Source organism: Aotus nancymaae, unplaced genomic scaffold (assembly GCF_030222135.1).
Source record: "Aotus nancymaae isolate 86718 unplaced genomic scaffold, 86718_ANA_hifiasm-v0.15.2.pri h1tg000057l, whole genome shotgun sequence".
Classification (NCBI taxonomy): Eukaryota; Metazoa; Chordata; class Mammalia; order Primates; family Aotidae; genus Aotus; species Aotus nancymaae.
This window is the reverse complement of record NW_026988471.1, coordinates 43,078,643-43,095,729: the sequence shown is the minus strand read 5'-3', so window position 1 is coordinate 43,095,729 and position 17,087 is coordinate 43,078,643. Positions and strand designations below refer to the sequence as shown.

General features: G+C 43.3%; 1 protein-coding gene across 3 annotated transcripts in view; it reads right to left on the bottom strand.

The window, feature by feature from the left end:
- The window catches only part of SLC3A1 (solute carrier family 3 member 1), a 57,596-nt gene extending 47,145 nt beyond the window's left edge, over positions 1-10,451 (bottom strand). Inside the window, exons 1-4 of one of the 3 annotated variants that reach the window (XM_064364045.1) lie at positions 10,388-10,451; positions 5,394-5,863; positions 979-1,158; positions 292-446 (exon numbers count right to left, since the gene is read on the bottom strand). In XM_064364045.1, coding sequence (XP_064220115.1) covers positions 292-446; positions 979-1,158; positions 5,394-5,817 — 759 coding nt within the window. In that variant the 5' untranslated portion in view covers positions 5,818-5,863; positions 10,388-10,451. Of the gene's footprint in view, positions 1-291; positions 447-978; positions 1,159-5,393; positions 5,901-10,376 lie in introns of those variants that run through there. The other 2 variants (XM_064364046.1, XM_012450595.3) reach the window with 2 other exon arrangements.
- Between the last annotated feature and the right edge of the window lie 6,636 nt (positions 10,452-17,087).

Here is a 17,087-nt window from a genome sequence, read left to right as displayed (position 1 = left end):
ATGGGACACGGAATCTCAATTGGATCTAGTGGGAAGTGAAGGAAGGGTGGAAGGAGAGGCTAGGAGAGAATATAGGTTTTAATTTGCTAGAACACATCAGCTCTATGATGAAATCTAAATAATAACTGGAAGCCTGGGTAAATAATAATTGGAAGCCTTATTTCTATTTCTTTCAGAAACATCCCCCCTTCCCATATTCTATATTCATTAATTTTTTCCTCAAAAGGGTTTTACTAAACCAGTTTAATCACTGCATATCTGCCTTTGTAAATCAGACAGGTTGATACTTACCCAGTTGTTGGGTGGAATGGTTGTGCCATTTTCATGGGTACAGTCATGCCAGATATAATAATCACTGTATTTTCCCATTCGTGTCCGACTCAATTGAAACCAACTATGTTTATCACTGGTGTGGTTTGGTATGAAATCGATGATTAATTTTAAACCTAATGAGTAAAAAACATTTCAAATGCTAAGAAAGGATTATATTAGAATAACATATGACAAGCTAGGCACGGTGGGTGCTCACGTCTGTAACCCCAATACATTGGGAGGCTGAGGTGGGAGGATTGCTTGAGACCAGGAGGTGGAGGCTGTGGTGAGCCATGATTGCACCACTGCACTCCAGCCTGGGAGACAGAACAAGACCCTGTCTCAAAAAAGAAAGGAAAGGAGAGGAGAGGGGAGAGAAGGAGAAGGGAGGGGAGGGAAGGGCAGGGGAGGGGAAGAAAGGAGAGGGGAAAAAGGAAAGGGGAAAAGAAAGGAAAAAGGAAAAGGAAGGAAAGGAAAGGAAGAAAGAGAAGGAAAAAAGGAAGGAGTGACAGAGAGGAAGAAAGGAAGGGAGGGAGGGAGGGAGGGAAATACATGACAGTTAAAGGGAAGAAATGCTTTAAGTAAGCATTTGAAAAAGTGCTCTCAACCCTCACCTCCATCCTGCCCACTTTCCATTCAACTTTATCATGTATGGCTTTATCATACCTTTATCATGTATGGCTGCAACCAGATTCTCAAAATCATTCATTGTTCCAAAAATGGGATCAATTTCCCGGAAATCTTCAACACCATATCTAAAATCTTTAAGGGATGATTTATAAAATGAAGTAATCCAAACAGTTTTTACATTTAAAGCTGTGATGTAATCCAGTTTATCTTGAATACCTGAAGAAAAAAGTCAAAGTCATGAATAAATCCTACTTTGTTTTAAAGGCAAAAAAAAAAACAAAAACAAAAACACATATAAAAAACAAAAACAAAAACAGATATAAATATTTACATGAAGGCAAAAACACTTAGAATTTTGTTAAATTTGAGTATAATTCAAATAGGAAGATCTAGCTCTACAAAAAACATCAAATTAGGCTGGGTGCGGTGGCTCATGCCTGTAATCCCAGCACTTTGGGAGGCCAAGGCAAGAGGATACCTGAGGTCAGGCATTCAAGACCAGCTTGGCCAACATGGCAAAACTCCATCTTTACTAAAAATACAAAAATTAGCTGGGTGTGATGGCACATGCCTGTGATCCCAGTGATTTGGGAGGCTGAGGCAGGAGAATCGCTTGAACCGGGGAGGCAGAGGCTACAGTGAGCCGGGATCACACCACTGCACTCTAGCCTGGGTGACAGAGCAAGACACTGTCTCAATCAAAATAAAAACATCAAATTAGTCATCTAGCAGTAACCGATGACCTTTAACATAGCATTTTTAAAAAAACTATGACTTATTCATATTTATATTTAAAACCAAGACTATGGTATTGTTCATTTATTCTACACGTGGTTTTCGAGGAGCTAATCTAGGCCAGCAGCTGGGCTAAGTGTCAAGGAACAGGGCAGCGCAGCACTGGCCCCTGTTGGTCACATGGTCTACACTGTGCTGCCCTGTCTAAGAGCCATGTGCCACATGTGGCTCCTGAGCACTTGCAATGTGACTAGCTGTAATTGACATGTGCTGTAAGGGAACAACATGCATCGGATTTTCAAGACCCTGTACAAAAGAATGTCAAAATCTCATTAATATTTTTATACTGGGCCGGGCATGGTGGCGCATGCCTGTAATCCCAGCACTTTGGGAGGCTGAGGTGGGCAGATTGCTTGAGCTCAGATATTCGAGACCAGTCTGGGTAACATGATGAAACCTCATCTTAAAATAAGAAATAATAATACGTATATATTTTTATACTGAGTGTGTGCTGAAATGATATACTTGATTAAACAGAACATATTAAAATTAATTTCACCTGCTTCTTTTTTCCTTTTTTTAATGTGGCCACTACAAAATGTACAATTTCTTATGTGGCTTGCATTGTACTTCTTTTGGGCGGTGTTGATCTCAGAAGTGTCCACAGGCAGGGGTAGGATGAAGCCCAGACTGGAGAAGAGCTAAGGAAGAGCTGCAGAGAGTGCTTTAAGGGCACTGAGGCATTGGCCCCTGACCCCCCGGGGGCAGAGGAAGCTGATGACTCCTGAGGGTAAGGATAGAGAAGGTCCAGGACAGTGTGGGCAAGGGGAATCAGAGTGAAGGGCTTCCAGGTAGAGCAAAGGAAAGGAAGGAGCAAGCATAGACAGGGCATATCTAAAAAAGGGTGAGAAGGCTGGGCACGGTGGCTCACACCCATAATCCCAACACGCTGGGAGGCTAAGATGGGTGGATCGCTTGAGGTCAGGAGTTCAAGACCAGCCTGGCCAACATGGTAAAACCCTATCCCTACTTAAAAATACAAAAATTATTGGGAGGCCGAGGCAGGCGGATTACAAGGTCAGGAGTTTGAGACTAGCCTGACCAACATGGTGAAACCCCGTCTCTACTAAAAATACAAAAATTTGAATATAATTCTGATTTTTGTATTTTGTAAGATACCATCTCAAAAAAGAAAAAAAATTAGCTGGGTGCAGTGGTGCATACCTGTAATCCCAGCTACTCAGGAGGCTGAGGCAGGAGAATCACTTTAACCTGGGAGGTGGAGGTTGCAGTGAGCTGAGATTGTGCCACTGCACTCCAGCCTGGGCGATAAAATGAGACTTCATCCCCAAAAATAATAATAATAAATTTAAAAAATAAATAATTTAATAAAATATTTAATTTTAAAAGGTGAGAAATGTTGTCGGTGCACAGGGTCTGAAGAAGGCGTACAACCACAACATGGAAGGTAAGTTTGTGCCAATATTTGAAGAATCTTTTTTTCTACTCTCAGACTACCTTTGAACTTGCTAAATTTGGAATTTTTCTGTTGTTCACTTATATAGGAGACCAGAAATTTATACAGAAGAGAATTCTAGGCATGTCTGAGAAAGACGTGGAAGTGAAACTTTATATTTGGAACTTCGTAGGATAATCAGCAGATAATGTGTTTTTACTTCTAGTTCAGAGTCCTAAATGCACATTCAGCAACTTGAGTCTAGTATTCAATCTCCAGGATTTTTCTGTGTAATCTCAATGTGGCATCCTAGAATCAGACTGTCAGAGGCCACACAGCAGGCTGAAGGTCACTAATTCCAAAGTGCAGAGTCACCTGACACCTGACACCTGGGCTCTTCCCCTATAATCTCTGTACCCCATTCTGCCATATGGGTAGCTTCGGGGGAGAGAAGACAATCACTAAAACCAGACTCAAAGCTGGAATGGGATCTTCATAATAACACCAACAAAATCCCCTCAACCTCAAATACAAATACCTATGTATTGTAGGAAGTAAACCCTTCCTCCAGGAACAGGTATTGGAAATGACAAATGTCAGAGCTGATTAGAATCTAGAAGGGAATCCCAGCACTTTGGGAGGCCGAGGCGGGTGGATCACGAGGTCAAGAGATCGAGACCATCCTGGCCAACATGGTGAAACCCCGTCTCTACTAAAAATACAAAACATAGCCGGGCATGGTGGCAAGTACCTGTGGTCCCAGCTACTCGGGAGACTGAGGCGGAAGAGTCACTTGAACCCAGGAGGGAGAGGTTGCAGTGAGCCGAGATTGCACCACTGCACTCCAGCCTGGCGACAGAGCAAGACTCCGTCTCCAAAAAAAAAAGAAAAAGAATCTAGAAGGAGATTAGGAAGGTAGGGCCAGGAAGTGGTAAATGTATCTCTGGATTTAGGACTTTAGGTGTATTCAGTTAAAACATTGCTTTTGCTAAGCACTCACTGTGCAAAAGGCAGCAGGTAATAGGTCATGTGTCAGGGAAAGGGAGTCACTCAAGGCAGGATTAAAGGATGCTAGAAACACATCCAAAGAAGAAGAGCCTGGTGTGGGGAGCCCATCGTCTGATTAGGGAGGCTAAAGAAAGAGTAATGAAGCCAATGGGTTTGAGCTGCACCCTGAAGGACGGATACACTCTTCTTCAATGAGTGACAATGCGGGATGATTTTTTAAAAGAGAATGATACGGCTAGGCACAGTGGCTCACGCCTGTAATCCCAGCACTTTGGGAGGTCGAGGCGGGCAGATCACCTGAGGTTGGGAGTTCGAGACAAGCCTGATCAACATGGAGAAACCCCATCTACTAAAACTATAAAATTAGTCAGGTGTGGTGGCGAATGCCTTTAATCCCAGCTACTTGGAGGCTGAGGCCGGAGAATCGCTTGAACCCGGCAGGAGGAGGTTTCGGTGAGCCAAGATGGCACCATTAAACTCCAGCCTGGGCAATAAGAGCAAAACTCCGTCTCAAAAAAAAATAATAATTTTTCACTTCTTTTTTGAGGCAGGGCCTCCCTATGTTGCCTAAACTGGCTGGTTGAGAGCTTCTGGGCTCAAGCAATCTTCCTACCTCAGCCTCCCAGTGCAACTACAGTCATGTGCCACTACCCCTAGTTAATTCTTTACTTCAATTTTCTACTAATATGGACATGGTTTTAAACAATCCTTAATTCAAGTAATGATGAACGCACACTGCTGCAACTTTTCTCCTTCCCTTCCTTTTTTTGAATTCAAACTTTAAGACTCAGCCTATACTTTTTAAAGATATCACTTGATTTATTAATTTTAAAATATTATTTATGCTCTATTCACTAATAAACTTCCAGCCACACAGGAAAGCAATTCCCAACTGCCATCCTGACATCTTCAACTATAAAGTTCCCAGAAACAGGACATAGATTTTAGAAGGAAGGCTGCTCTGTGTAAGAAGTCAGAATTGATGACCGAACAACTGTATGTACTTAGTGGGCAATAAATCAAACAACTCATTTGGCTCAAAGGCCTTCAGCAAATAGCCATTCAGCTAGAAAAGAACTGCTGAGTTCTGCTGAGTGATTTTCTAATATCATAAACAAGGAGCAACTTGGCATGACCAGTCATAACGGAATGTGCTTACTGAACAACCCAGGCCTAATTTGGCTCTGAGAAATGAAAGAACCATAAACCAGTCTCATCCTAGCACCCACCCTGAACTGTCCTGGGCACGTACCTTTCAGATCTCCGTTCCCATCCTTGTCACTGTCCTTGAAAGACCTTGGGTAGATCTGGTACATGGGCCCCTCCTGCCACCAGTCTAGGCACTTTGGAGAGAGGGCGATGATGGCTATGGTGGACGCGATGAGCACCAGCACAGAAACCACAGTGAGCCAGAAGAGTATCTCCCGGGGTACCCGGTAGCGGGCCTGGCCAGAAAACTGGAACAGCACCTCCTTGGGCATCCCTGCATAGGGCTGGACGCCCTTGAAGTCCAGGGAGGCAAGGATGCTCGTGGTGCTGTGCTGCAGGTTGTCTGCTGAGCTGCCTGGATCCGGGGCCTGCTCCGGAATGTCTTCATTATCGACAAAACCGTTGTTTTCCTGGCAACCCTTCATACTCATCCGGATGGAGTCTCTCTTGCTTTTATCCACAGCCATGTCTCACAGACTTATGCCTTCGGAGTGCCTTTCTGCAGTAACAGAGCTGAAAGAATGGCTTGCTGAATGCTTGGTCATATTAATGAGCTTTACGCGCTTTATAAATAAACCTGGCTGGACAAAGTCCAGTCAAGGAAGAAAGGGTAAAAGTACGGAGGTTTTAAAAAAAAGATCTCAGGCTGGGCGGGGTGGCTCATGCCTGTAATCACGGCACTTTGAAAGGCAGAGGTGGGAGGATTCCCTGAGGTCAAGAGTTTGAGACCAGCCTGGCCAACATGGAGAAACCCCGTCTCTACTGAAAGTACAAAAATTAGCCAGTGGTGGTGGCGGGCGCCTGTAATCCCAGCTACTCAGGAGGCTGAGGCAGGAGAATCATTTGAACTCTGGAGGTGGAAGTTGCAGTGAGCCGAGATAGGGCCACTGCACTCCAGCCTGGGCAACAAAAAGGAGATACTGTTTGAAAAAAAAAAAAAATCTCAGCCCGGTGCCGTGGCTCATGCCTATAATTCCAGCACTTTGGGAGGCCGAAGTGGGTGGGTCACCTGAGGTCAGGAGTTCAAGACCAGCCCGGCCAACATGGTGAAACCCCATCTCTACTAAAAACTCAAAAATTAGCTGGGCCTGGTGGCACATGCCTGTAGTCCCAGCTACTTAGGAGGCTGATGCAGGAATTCACTTGAACCCAGGAGGCAGAGGTTGCGGTGAGCTGAGATCATGCCATTGCACTCTAGCCTGGGTGACAGAGCAAGATTCCGTCTTAAAAAAAAATAAAAGTATTCTGGAGATGGAGAGTGGTGATGGTTTGATGGTTGTCTAACAGTATAAATGTACTTAATGCCACTAAAATGTTATATATGTTTTACCACAATTTTTTTTTTTAAAGCTTAAAGCTTTCTCTATTTAGCCAGGTATAAGAAAAATAACTATTGGGGGGAAGTTATTTTTCATATACATGATTAAATAGAGAAAGTGGGAAGACAGCTTGAGCCCAGGAGTTGGAGATCAGCCTGGACAATATAGTAAGGCCTTATCTCTATAAAAAAAATTCTAAAATTAGCTGAGCATGGTGGTGCACCCACGTAGTCCCAGTTACTCAGGAGGCAGGCTAAAGTGGGAGGATCACTTGAGCCCAAGAGGCAGAGGTTGCAGTGAGCTGAGATCACGCCACGGCACTCCAGCCTGGGTGACACAGCAAGATTCTGTCTCAAAAAAACAAAAGGAAGGTAATGATGTCCCTTTCATCAGTAGCACATACAGCTCTGGGAATCATTTGATCTGATAATGAGACTTTGTTTTCTTTTAAATGAGGTAGTCATCTGGGGCCCTAATCTTGTTTCTTTTGTGGAGTGGCTTAGAAGCACTGTATAGTATAGTGGTACAGAGGAATGAGCTACTTGATCTTGGACAAATTATTTTCAAAAATGAGTAAATCCTAATACTTGGCTCATTGAATGCATCTAGTGATACCTATCATTATTATTAATTATGCCAATTAAATATTTTTATTTATTTATTTTGTTTTTTGAGATGGAGTTTTGTTCTTGTTGTCCAGGCTGGAGTGCAGTGGCTTGATCTCGGCTCACCCGTAACTTCTGCCTCCCAGGTTCAAGTGATTCTCCTGCCTCAGCCTGTCCTGTAGCTGGGATTACAGGCGCCTGCCACCACGCCTAGCCAATTTTTTGTATTTTTAGTAGAGACTGAGTTTCACCATGTTGGCCAGACTGGTCTCGAATTCCTGACCTCAGGTGATCCACTCGCCTCGGCCTCCCAAGTGCTGGGATTACAGGTGTGAGCGACCGCGCCCAGCCTCTTCTGCCTATTAAACCTCTGCTCATGACTAGACGAGGTGGCTCACACCTGTAATCTCAGCACTTTGGGAGGCCGAGGCAAGTAGATCACCTGAGGTCAGGAGTTCAAGACCATCCTGACCAACATGGTGAAACTCCATCTCTACTGAAAATACAAAAATTGGCCAGGTATGGTAGCACATGCCTGTAATACCTGCTACTCAGGAGGCTGAGGCAGGAGAATCACTTGACCTCAAAAGGCAAAAGATTTTGCCACCGCACTCCAGCCTGGGAAACAGAGTGAGACTCCATCTCAAAAAAAAAAAAGGAAATGTAAACAGAACATGAAAATGTGACCAATGTCACTATCAAATCTTACATATCCCACACATAAAAAGCATTAATGCAGGCCGGGCACAGTGGCTCAAGCCCGTAATCCCAGCACTTTGGGAGGCCAAGGTGGGCAGATCACAAGGTCAACAGATCGAGACCATCCTGGCCAACATGGTGAAACCCCGTCTCTACTAAAAATACAAAAATTAGCTGGGTGTGGTGGCGTGTGCCTGTAGTCCCAGCTACTAGGGAGGCTGAGGCAGGAGAATTGCTTGAACCAGGGAGGTGGAGGTTGCAGTGAGCTAAGATTGTGCCACTGCACTCCAGCCTGGTGCCTGGCAACAGAGTGAGACTCTGTCTCAAAAAAAAAAAAAAAAAAAAGAATTAATGCAAACATATAAAATCAATAACCAAATTACATTTAATCAGAGATTTCTTTTAATTGTCAAATTATATATGAGATTTCTTTTAATTGTCAAATTACATATAAGAAAGCAACATGGCTGGTCACGGTGGCTCACACCTGTAATCCCAGCACTTTGGGAGGCAGAGGTGGGCAGATCACCTGAGGTCAAGAATTTGAGACCAGCCTGGCCAAAATGGTGAAACCCCATCTCTACTAAAAATACAAAATTTAGCTGGGCATGGTGGCATGCACCTGTAGTCTCAGCTACTTGGGAGGTTGAGGCAGAAGAATCGCTTGAACCCTGGAGGCAGAGGCTGCAGTCAGCCAAGTTTGCACCACTGCACTCCAGCCTGGGCAACAGAGCAAAACTCTGTCTTAAAAAAAAAAAAAGGTATAAGTCATTCCATTCCATAAAAGTACCTTCTGGATAGAATTAAAGAAATACAAATTCAAATATTGCTAAGGTATAGGAAGATTAACTTTATTCATAGCCTAATTAATGCTCCTCCACCAACATCCATGCCTTTTGTCCCAAGCTCCTTAGTCTCTTCATACAGACTCTGAATGTGGCCATTTGACTTATTTTGTCCAATGGCAGGATAACAAACTTGACACCAAAGTCGACTTAAAAAGTGCTCGTGTGGGAGTCTCTCTGAGCCTACTCTGGCTCGGGAGGCCGCCCAGTAGAAAAGAAGAAAGAAGAAAAAGCTCTTGCACACTTCTGCCCCTCTTTGGTGCCTTGCCTTCATCATGAAAATATGCCAGGTTAGCCTGCTAGAGGATGCGGAAGAATGCTGGAGACCTGTGAAACAGGGTGGAGCCTTCCCAGAGTGTTCCCAGACCAGCCAGACCGGGGCCAATGCATGCATTGCTCATGCATCTGAGCAAGCCAGGCCAGGATCGGCAAAACTGCCCAGCCAACAACTGTCCTGTCATGAAAATGAATAAATGATTGGGTTAGTTTTTGTTGGCACTTCAAAAACAGCTTTCTTGAAAGATAATGAACAAACAATAAACTATCACATTTAAAGTATACAAGTTACTAAGTTTGTTTGTTTGAGGCAGAGTCTTATTGGATCACCCAGGCCCCAGGCTGGAGTGCAGTGTCACGATCACAACTCACTGCAGCCTTGGCCTCCCAAGCTCAGGTGATCCTCCTACCTCAGCCTCCTGAGTAGCTGCAACTATAGGTGCACACCACCATGCCAGTGAACTTTAAAAATTTTTTTTAGAAACAAGGTTTTGCCATGTTGCCCAGGCTGGTCTTGAACTCCTGTACTCAAACGATCTGCCTGCCTAGGCCTCTCAAAGTGCTGGGATTACAGGTGTGAGCCACTGCACCCAGCAATAAGTTTTATCTTGTGTGTACACCTATAAAACCATCACCACAATCAAAATAATGAACATGTCCATCACTTGCAAATGTTTTCTCACGCCTCTTTGTAATCTCTCCCTCCTACCATTCCCTGTATCACACTCCCTGCCTCCACCCCAGGCAATTACTGATCTGCTTTCTATCACTATAGTTTGCATTTTCTAGAATTTTATATAAATTAAATATATCTATCTATCTATATAGCTATATATATATATACACACACATACATACATATATGGTATGTACTCTATTTTGGTCTGGTTTCTTTTACCCAGTATATGTTGGGATTTATTCATCTTGATATATCAGTAGTTCATTCTTTTTATTAGCTAGTTAACTTTTTTAAAACAGTTTTAGGTTTACAGAAAAACTAAGCAGGAAATACAGAGTTGTCAGATACCCGCTTCTCTCCCAACTCTCCTACAGTTTACCTTACTGTTAGCACCTTGCATTAGTGTGGTACATCTGATATACAATTGATAAACTAATATCAATACACTGTTATTAACTAAAGTCCACGATTTACATTGTTTCATTCTTTGTGCCATATATTCTATGGGTTTTGACAAACATATAGTGACACATTCTACCATCACAGTAGCATACAGAATAGTCTCCCTGTGTGACACGGTAAAAGCCCCATAAAACTGCATACCTCAACCATACCTCGGCTTTCTGTTGAAACTGCTCTCTGTAACCCTAATGTGACAGGCAAGCAGTCCAAACCCATGCCATCTCGGCCCCTGCGACTTGTAATAAGTAACTAAGGTCGGTAATTTCCACCCTACCCAGACAATGTGTAAACTAATGCTTATCTCGACTTCTGTGAACTACTTAAGTAACAATTGGAATGTCCAAAGTCCCCTAGCTCTCAGAATGTCCGAAGCCCCTCACTCTCATCTCCGCCCAGGTGGTGATTTACGGAATATCTAAAGTCCACTGGCCCTCAGAATGTCTGAAGCCCCTCACTGTCACCCCAAGGTGGTTTATGGGCGTAAAAGGTCTTGACACCCTCCTTTCGGGGCCACGGGTTGGAGAGACGCGAGTCCTCCGTGGCCACTGGCAGTGAAGATCCTGCAATTTGGCATACTTTTGTCTTGGTGTTGACTTTCTATGCTCGCTCCACTACAACACCTGCCCTTAAAATCTTCTGTGCTCCACCTATTCATCCCTCCTTCCCTCCCCCCAGACCCCTTGTGACCACTCGACTTTTTGCTGTCTCTATAGTTTTCCCCTTTTCAGAATGTTATACAGTTGAAATAAGACAGTATTTGCCTTTTCAGACTGGCTTTTTTCATGTAGCAAGATGCATTTAAGTTTCCTTCATGTCTTCTAGTTACTTGATAGCTCATTTTCTTTCCTTGCTGATTTCCTTTCCTTCCTTGTGCAGATGTACTACAACTTATCTATTTACCTGCTAACGGACATTTTAGTTGCTTTCAAGTTTTGAGAATTGTAGACAAAGCTGCTATGCACATTCAAGTTCAGGTTTTTGTATGGACTTCAGTTTTCAACTCATCTGGATAAATAACAAGTAGCGTGATTACCGGATCATGTAGTAAGACTATATTTAGCTTTGTAAGAAACTGCCAGATTGACTTCCAAAGTGGCTTACTTCATATCTTTTCCAGCATCTAGAATTGTCAGTGTTGTGGATATTAGCTGATCGAATAGGAGTGTAGTGGTATCTTATTGTTTAGCTCATTCAATTTTTATTGCTGAGTTCCATTTTAAGACTATACTACAGTTGGCCAGGCATGGTGGCTCACACCTGTAATCCCAGTATTTTGGGAGCCTGAGGCAAGAAATCATTTGAGCCCAGGAGTTCGAGACCAGCCTGAGCAACATGGTGAAATGCCATCTTTAAAAAAAACAAAAGTTAGCCAGGTACGGTAGCATGTGCCTGTAGGCTCAGCTATTCAGGAGACTGAGGTAGGAGGATTGCTTGAGCCCAGGAAGTCGAGGCTGTGGCAGTGAGCTGTGATCATGCCACTGTACTCCAGCCTGGGTGACAGAGTGAGGCTCAAAAAAAAAAAAAAAAAAAAAAGGAATATATCACAGTTTATAAGTTGACATGTGGGATTTTTTTTTTTTTTTTTTTTTTTTTGCTATTATAAATAAAATGGCTATGAGCAATCATGTATAACTCTAAGGATATAGCTTCCTTTTCTCTTAGGAACCAACTAGGAGTGAAATAGCTGGATAATATGGTAAGTGTATGGTTAATTTTTAAGAAACTGCCAAACTGTTTTGGAAAATTGTTGTACTGAGGAAGGAGAATAGGGTCTGGAGGAAGGGAACCTATGGCTGTTTCACGCAGATTTGCTAAAACTAAACCGAAAGGAAAACCCTAACTTTCCATGCTGAAATAGCAAAAGGACCAGAGGCTACTCCCTTTGCAAACCCCCTGCCTTTTCTGTCAGGCAGATGGGAAATTGGCTGTCAGCAACAAATCAGACTGATGGCAGGTTGAGTCCTCCTTTGCAACTTTGTAACTTCACTCCAGCCTCTGAATGGTTGCTGTCCACAACCAATCAGACTGATTGTGGGCGGAATCTTTGTTTGCATAGAAGTATAACTTTGTAACTTCACCCTAGCCTCTGATTGGTTGTAGAAAGCAATCATTTTAGTTGGCACAGGAGTGCAACTTTTGTAACTTCACTTCTGCCTCTGGTTGGCTGGTTTCTGCAACCAATCAGACTGATTGCAGGCTACCACTTCATTTAGGTGAGCATAAAGTGACCAATGGGAAACTTCTAGAAGGTATTCAGACCCAAGAAGATTCTATATCTGGGCCCTTGAGCCGCTGCTCGGGCCACTCCCACACTGTGGAGTGTACTTTTGTTTTCAATAATCCCTGCTTTTGTTCTTCTGTTGCTTCATTCTTTCTTTGCTTTGCTGGGCATTTTGTCCAATTTGTTCAAAACACCAAGAACCTGGACAACTACTACCGGTGACAGTACATTTTGCTTTATCTTCATTGGCATGTGAGAGTGCCAAGTCTTCCACATTCTTGCCAGCACTTGTCTAATTTCAGTGATTCTGATGTTGTACTGGAGCGAGCATAGAAAGTCAACACCAAGACAAAAGTATGCCAAATTGCAGGGTCTTTATTGCTGGTGGCCATGGAGGACTCGTGTCTCTCTAACCCGTGGCCCCAAAAGGAGGGTGTCAAGACGTTTTACACCCGTAAACCACTTCAGGAGTGAGGGTGAGGGGCAGGGGTGGGGGTGAGGGGCTTCGGACATTCCGAGGGCCAGTGGACTCTGGATATTCCGTAAATCACCACCTGGGCGGAGATGAGGGTGAGGGGCTTCGGACATTTCGAGGGCCAGGGGACTTTGGACATTCCGATTGTTACTTAAGTGGTTCACAGAAGTCAAGATAAGCGTTAGTTTACACATTGTCTGGGTAGGGTGGAAATTACAGGCCTTAGTTACTTATTACAAGTTGCAGGGGCCAAGATGGCATAGGTTTGGACTGCTTGCCTGTCACATTAGGGTTACAGAGAGCAGTTTCAATAGAAAGCCGAGGTATGGTCGAGGTATGCAGTTTATAGGGCAATTACCATGTCCCACCAGTAGGTAAGTAGTGGTGTCTCATTGTGCTTTTAATTTATACTTCTCTAAAGACTAATAGTGTTGAGTATCTTTTCTTATGCTTATTTGTCATCCATATGTCTTCCTTGGTGCAGCTGACGCTGACAGCCAGCTGGCTGGGGAGTAGGGTTGGAGGTCTCCGTTCTCAATACCTGTATTGCTTCAATGTAGTCTCCATGTGGGCAACTGTGGACTTCTTCATAGCATGCTGGCTTGGTACCAATCGTCAGTGTCCCAATTGAGAGAGCAGGCAAGGCAGAAACGCTATCCTTTTTGTGACCTAGCCTCAGAAGTTACACAGCTTGTTTTTGACTGTACTTCATGTGCTAAGCCCAGAGTCAGCGTGTGAGGGACTAAGAAGTTATAAGGCAAAGGTTATAGATACGGGAGGCTACTAATTGGGCTACACAATTATCTATTGTGTATTTTTTTATTGTGGTAGAAACACATAAACTGTGCCATCTTAATTATTTTTAAGTTAAGTATATATCAGAGTGTTAAGTATATTCACATTGCTGTGACACCAACCTCCAGAACTTTTTCATCTTGCAAATTGGAAACTGTATACCCTTTAAACAACTCCTCTTTGCCTCCCCCTCAGCCCACAGTAACCAACATTCCACTTTCTGCTTCTATGAGCACTGCAGATATGTAAGTGCAATCCTATAGCATTTGTCTTTTTGTGATTGGCTTATTTCACTTAGCATAATGTCTTCAAGGTTCATACATGTTGTAGCATGTGACAGGATTTCCTTCCTTTTTATTTTTATTTTTTTAAAAAACAAGGTCTTGCTCTGTCGCCCAGACTAGAGTGCAGTGCCATAATCATAGCTTACTGCAGCCTTGAACTCCTGGGCTCAAGCAATCCTCCTGCCTCAACCTTCTAAGTAGCTGGGACTACAGGCATGCACCACCACATCCAGCTAATTTTTAATTTATTTTTTAAATAGAGATTGTTGGGGGCCTCACTATATAGCCCAGACTGGTCTCAAACTCCTGGCCTCAGGCAGTCCTGCTGCCTTGGCCTCCCAAAGTTCTAGAATCACAGGTGTTAGCCACTGTGCCTGGCCTTTCCTTTTTAAGGCTGGATAATATTCCATTGTACGTATACACTACATTTTGTTCATCCATTCATCTGTCAAACACTTGGTTTGCATCCGTCTTTGGGCTGTCGTGAATAACACTGCTATGAACATGAGTGTGCAAGTACTTCTTTGAGACTCTGCTTTCAATTATTTTGGATATATATCCAAAAATGAGATTGCTGTGTCATATGGTAGTTCTATTTTTTTTTTTAATGAATGTTTATACTGTTTTCTATAGTGGTTACACCATTTTACAATCCCACTAACAGTGCACACGGGCTTCAATTTTGCAACATCCTTATCAACACTTGTAATTTTCTGTTTTGTTTTGTTTTTTGATAGCAGCCATCCCAACAAGTGTGAGGTGATAGCTCACCTCACAGGTGCTTTTGATTTACATTTCTCTAATGAAATTGATGATGTTGAACATCTTTTCATGTGTTCTCACTGGCTATTTGGATATCATCTTTGGAGAAATGTCTGAGTCCTTTGTCCATCTTTTTATTAGGCAATTGGATTTTTTCGTTGTTGAGTTGTAAAAGTACTTTAATTTATATTTCCAACAGGCACTAGTACAGCCTGAGCTGAAGCTTCAGCCTGATGACAGGCAAGTGTTTCTGTATATCTCAGACCCAAGTTTGTGACAACCACAGCTAGGGGACTTCAGTGGCCATTTCAACTTCTTCCTGGTGGCCAACCCTCCAGGCTTGACAAATCAACACAAAACACACACAAACAGAAAAGTATAATCTGGTCCTTATGTGATGTCATTGACCAACAATGTAATTGAATTCATGGTGTAATGGGCTGATTTATAAAAGATCTTACCCATAGGGCGTCTCAATTCTTTACTGCTTAAACATTTAGTTCTCAAAAGGAATCTAGAATCACAAAAGAAACAATGACACATTATATCTGGTCTTTAACAAAGTTCTATTGAAAAAATCACCCAACAGCTAAATGCCACATTTAATGCCCTGTGACAGATATTTCAAATTCAGACACATGAATTGTTCTGGAAAACTTCTAATTAGGAGCATGGATAGACATTGTACTGCCACGAATAGTCTCACTGCAAATTCAAAGAGCGTAAATTACACAGTCACACGTTGCTTTCAAAATGCTGCCAGTCATCTGAGAACACTGTGTGTTAGAACTTCACTGGGACACAAACATTATTCTCTGCCATCTTACAGCTAGGGAAATGTGGTTCTTGGATGTAGAGTGAATTCCTCAATTCCCAGGCCAGCCCAGTATCCCTGGGAGAGGCCATGTGACTCTCTGACCTTTAATTAATGGTCACTCTCATGGCAAGGCCTGACAAAAAGCCAGGAAAGATTCAGCATGGCTTTGGGTGCTGGGTCAGGAACTCTGGATATACATATCAGAGTAACGCATACCAATATAGTTAGGAAACACACAAAATGTGTCACATCTTAAGGAATTTGCTTTACCCACAACTAGGCTTGTGTATAAAACCATTCTGACTGTGTGTCTTTAAAATATAGTCCACTGACCCTGCATAATCATCTGTCAGACTATTAATCTCAAAACACTCATCTCACACCTCTAGAGCTATCAAAGGCTTCAATTAGAAAAAGAACAAAGGCTAATATCTTAGCTAGAAGTCTAAGCTACAGTTCATGCTCAAAATATATTTCCAATCTTATTGCTTTCTTAGTATTCCCAGATCAGGCTCTGAGCTGAAGCCGATCAGCGCTGCTGAGGGTTCCGTCACTGCAGACTGCGAGCACCGCATTCTGGACATCTCCTCCTGGCCTGGCTTTGAGGCCCAGCTCCATCCTCCGTCCCCCTACCACCAACATCACTCCAGTAGACATTGATACAGCCCAGTGTGCATTATGTATTTGTACATTCATCCTTATAATGGTAGCTTTTTTTGTTTGTTTGTTTGTTTGAGACAGGATCTCGCTCTGTCACCCAAGCTGGAGTGCAGTTGCACCATCTTGGCTCACTGCAACCTCCACCTCTCGGATTCAAGCAATTCTCCTGCCTCAGCCTCCCAAGTAGCTGGGACTACAGGTTCACATCACCACACCCAGCTAATTTTTTTGTATTTTTAGTAGTGATGGGGTTTCACTATGTTGCCCAGGCTGGTGTTCAACTCCTGACCCCAGGTGATCTGTCTGCCTGGGCCTACCAAAGTGCTGGGATTATAAGTGTGAGCCATTGTGCCCAGCATGGTAGCTACTTTATGATTTTGTTCTGTCTTCCCGTCCTAGGCACTGTGAGTTGTACCTGTTGCTACAGTGAATAGTTCAGAGGTTTGACCATGGCCACAGAATCTGGTTGAGGAAAGGAAAGGATTTTGAAGTTCCAGGTTCTTCTCAAAGGACTTCTCAAACTTTAATCTGCATATGATTTTCCTGGAGATTTTGTTAAGAGGCAGGTTTTGATTCAGTAGATTTTGGGTGAAGCCTGAGATTCTGCAATTCTGACCACCTCTCAGGTAACATCGGTGATGTGGTCCTTAGACCACACTTGCATGAAGCTGCAAACATAAAAGCCAGCAGGACTGGGATGGCACACACACGAGTGAAGCAGGCAGGGCAAGACGCAGTAGAAAATGGTGGGGATGATGGCAAACCAGAGGCTCATGCCATCCCCACAGGGCCATAGCCACTGTGCTCCAGTAACATGTGGGCTCAAGATGGCCAGATC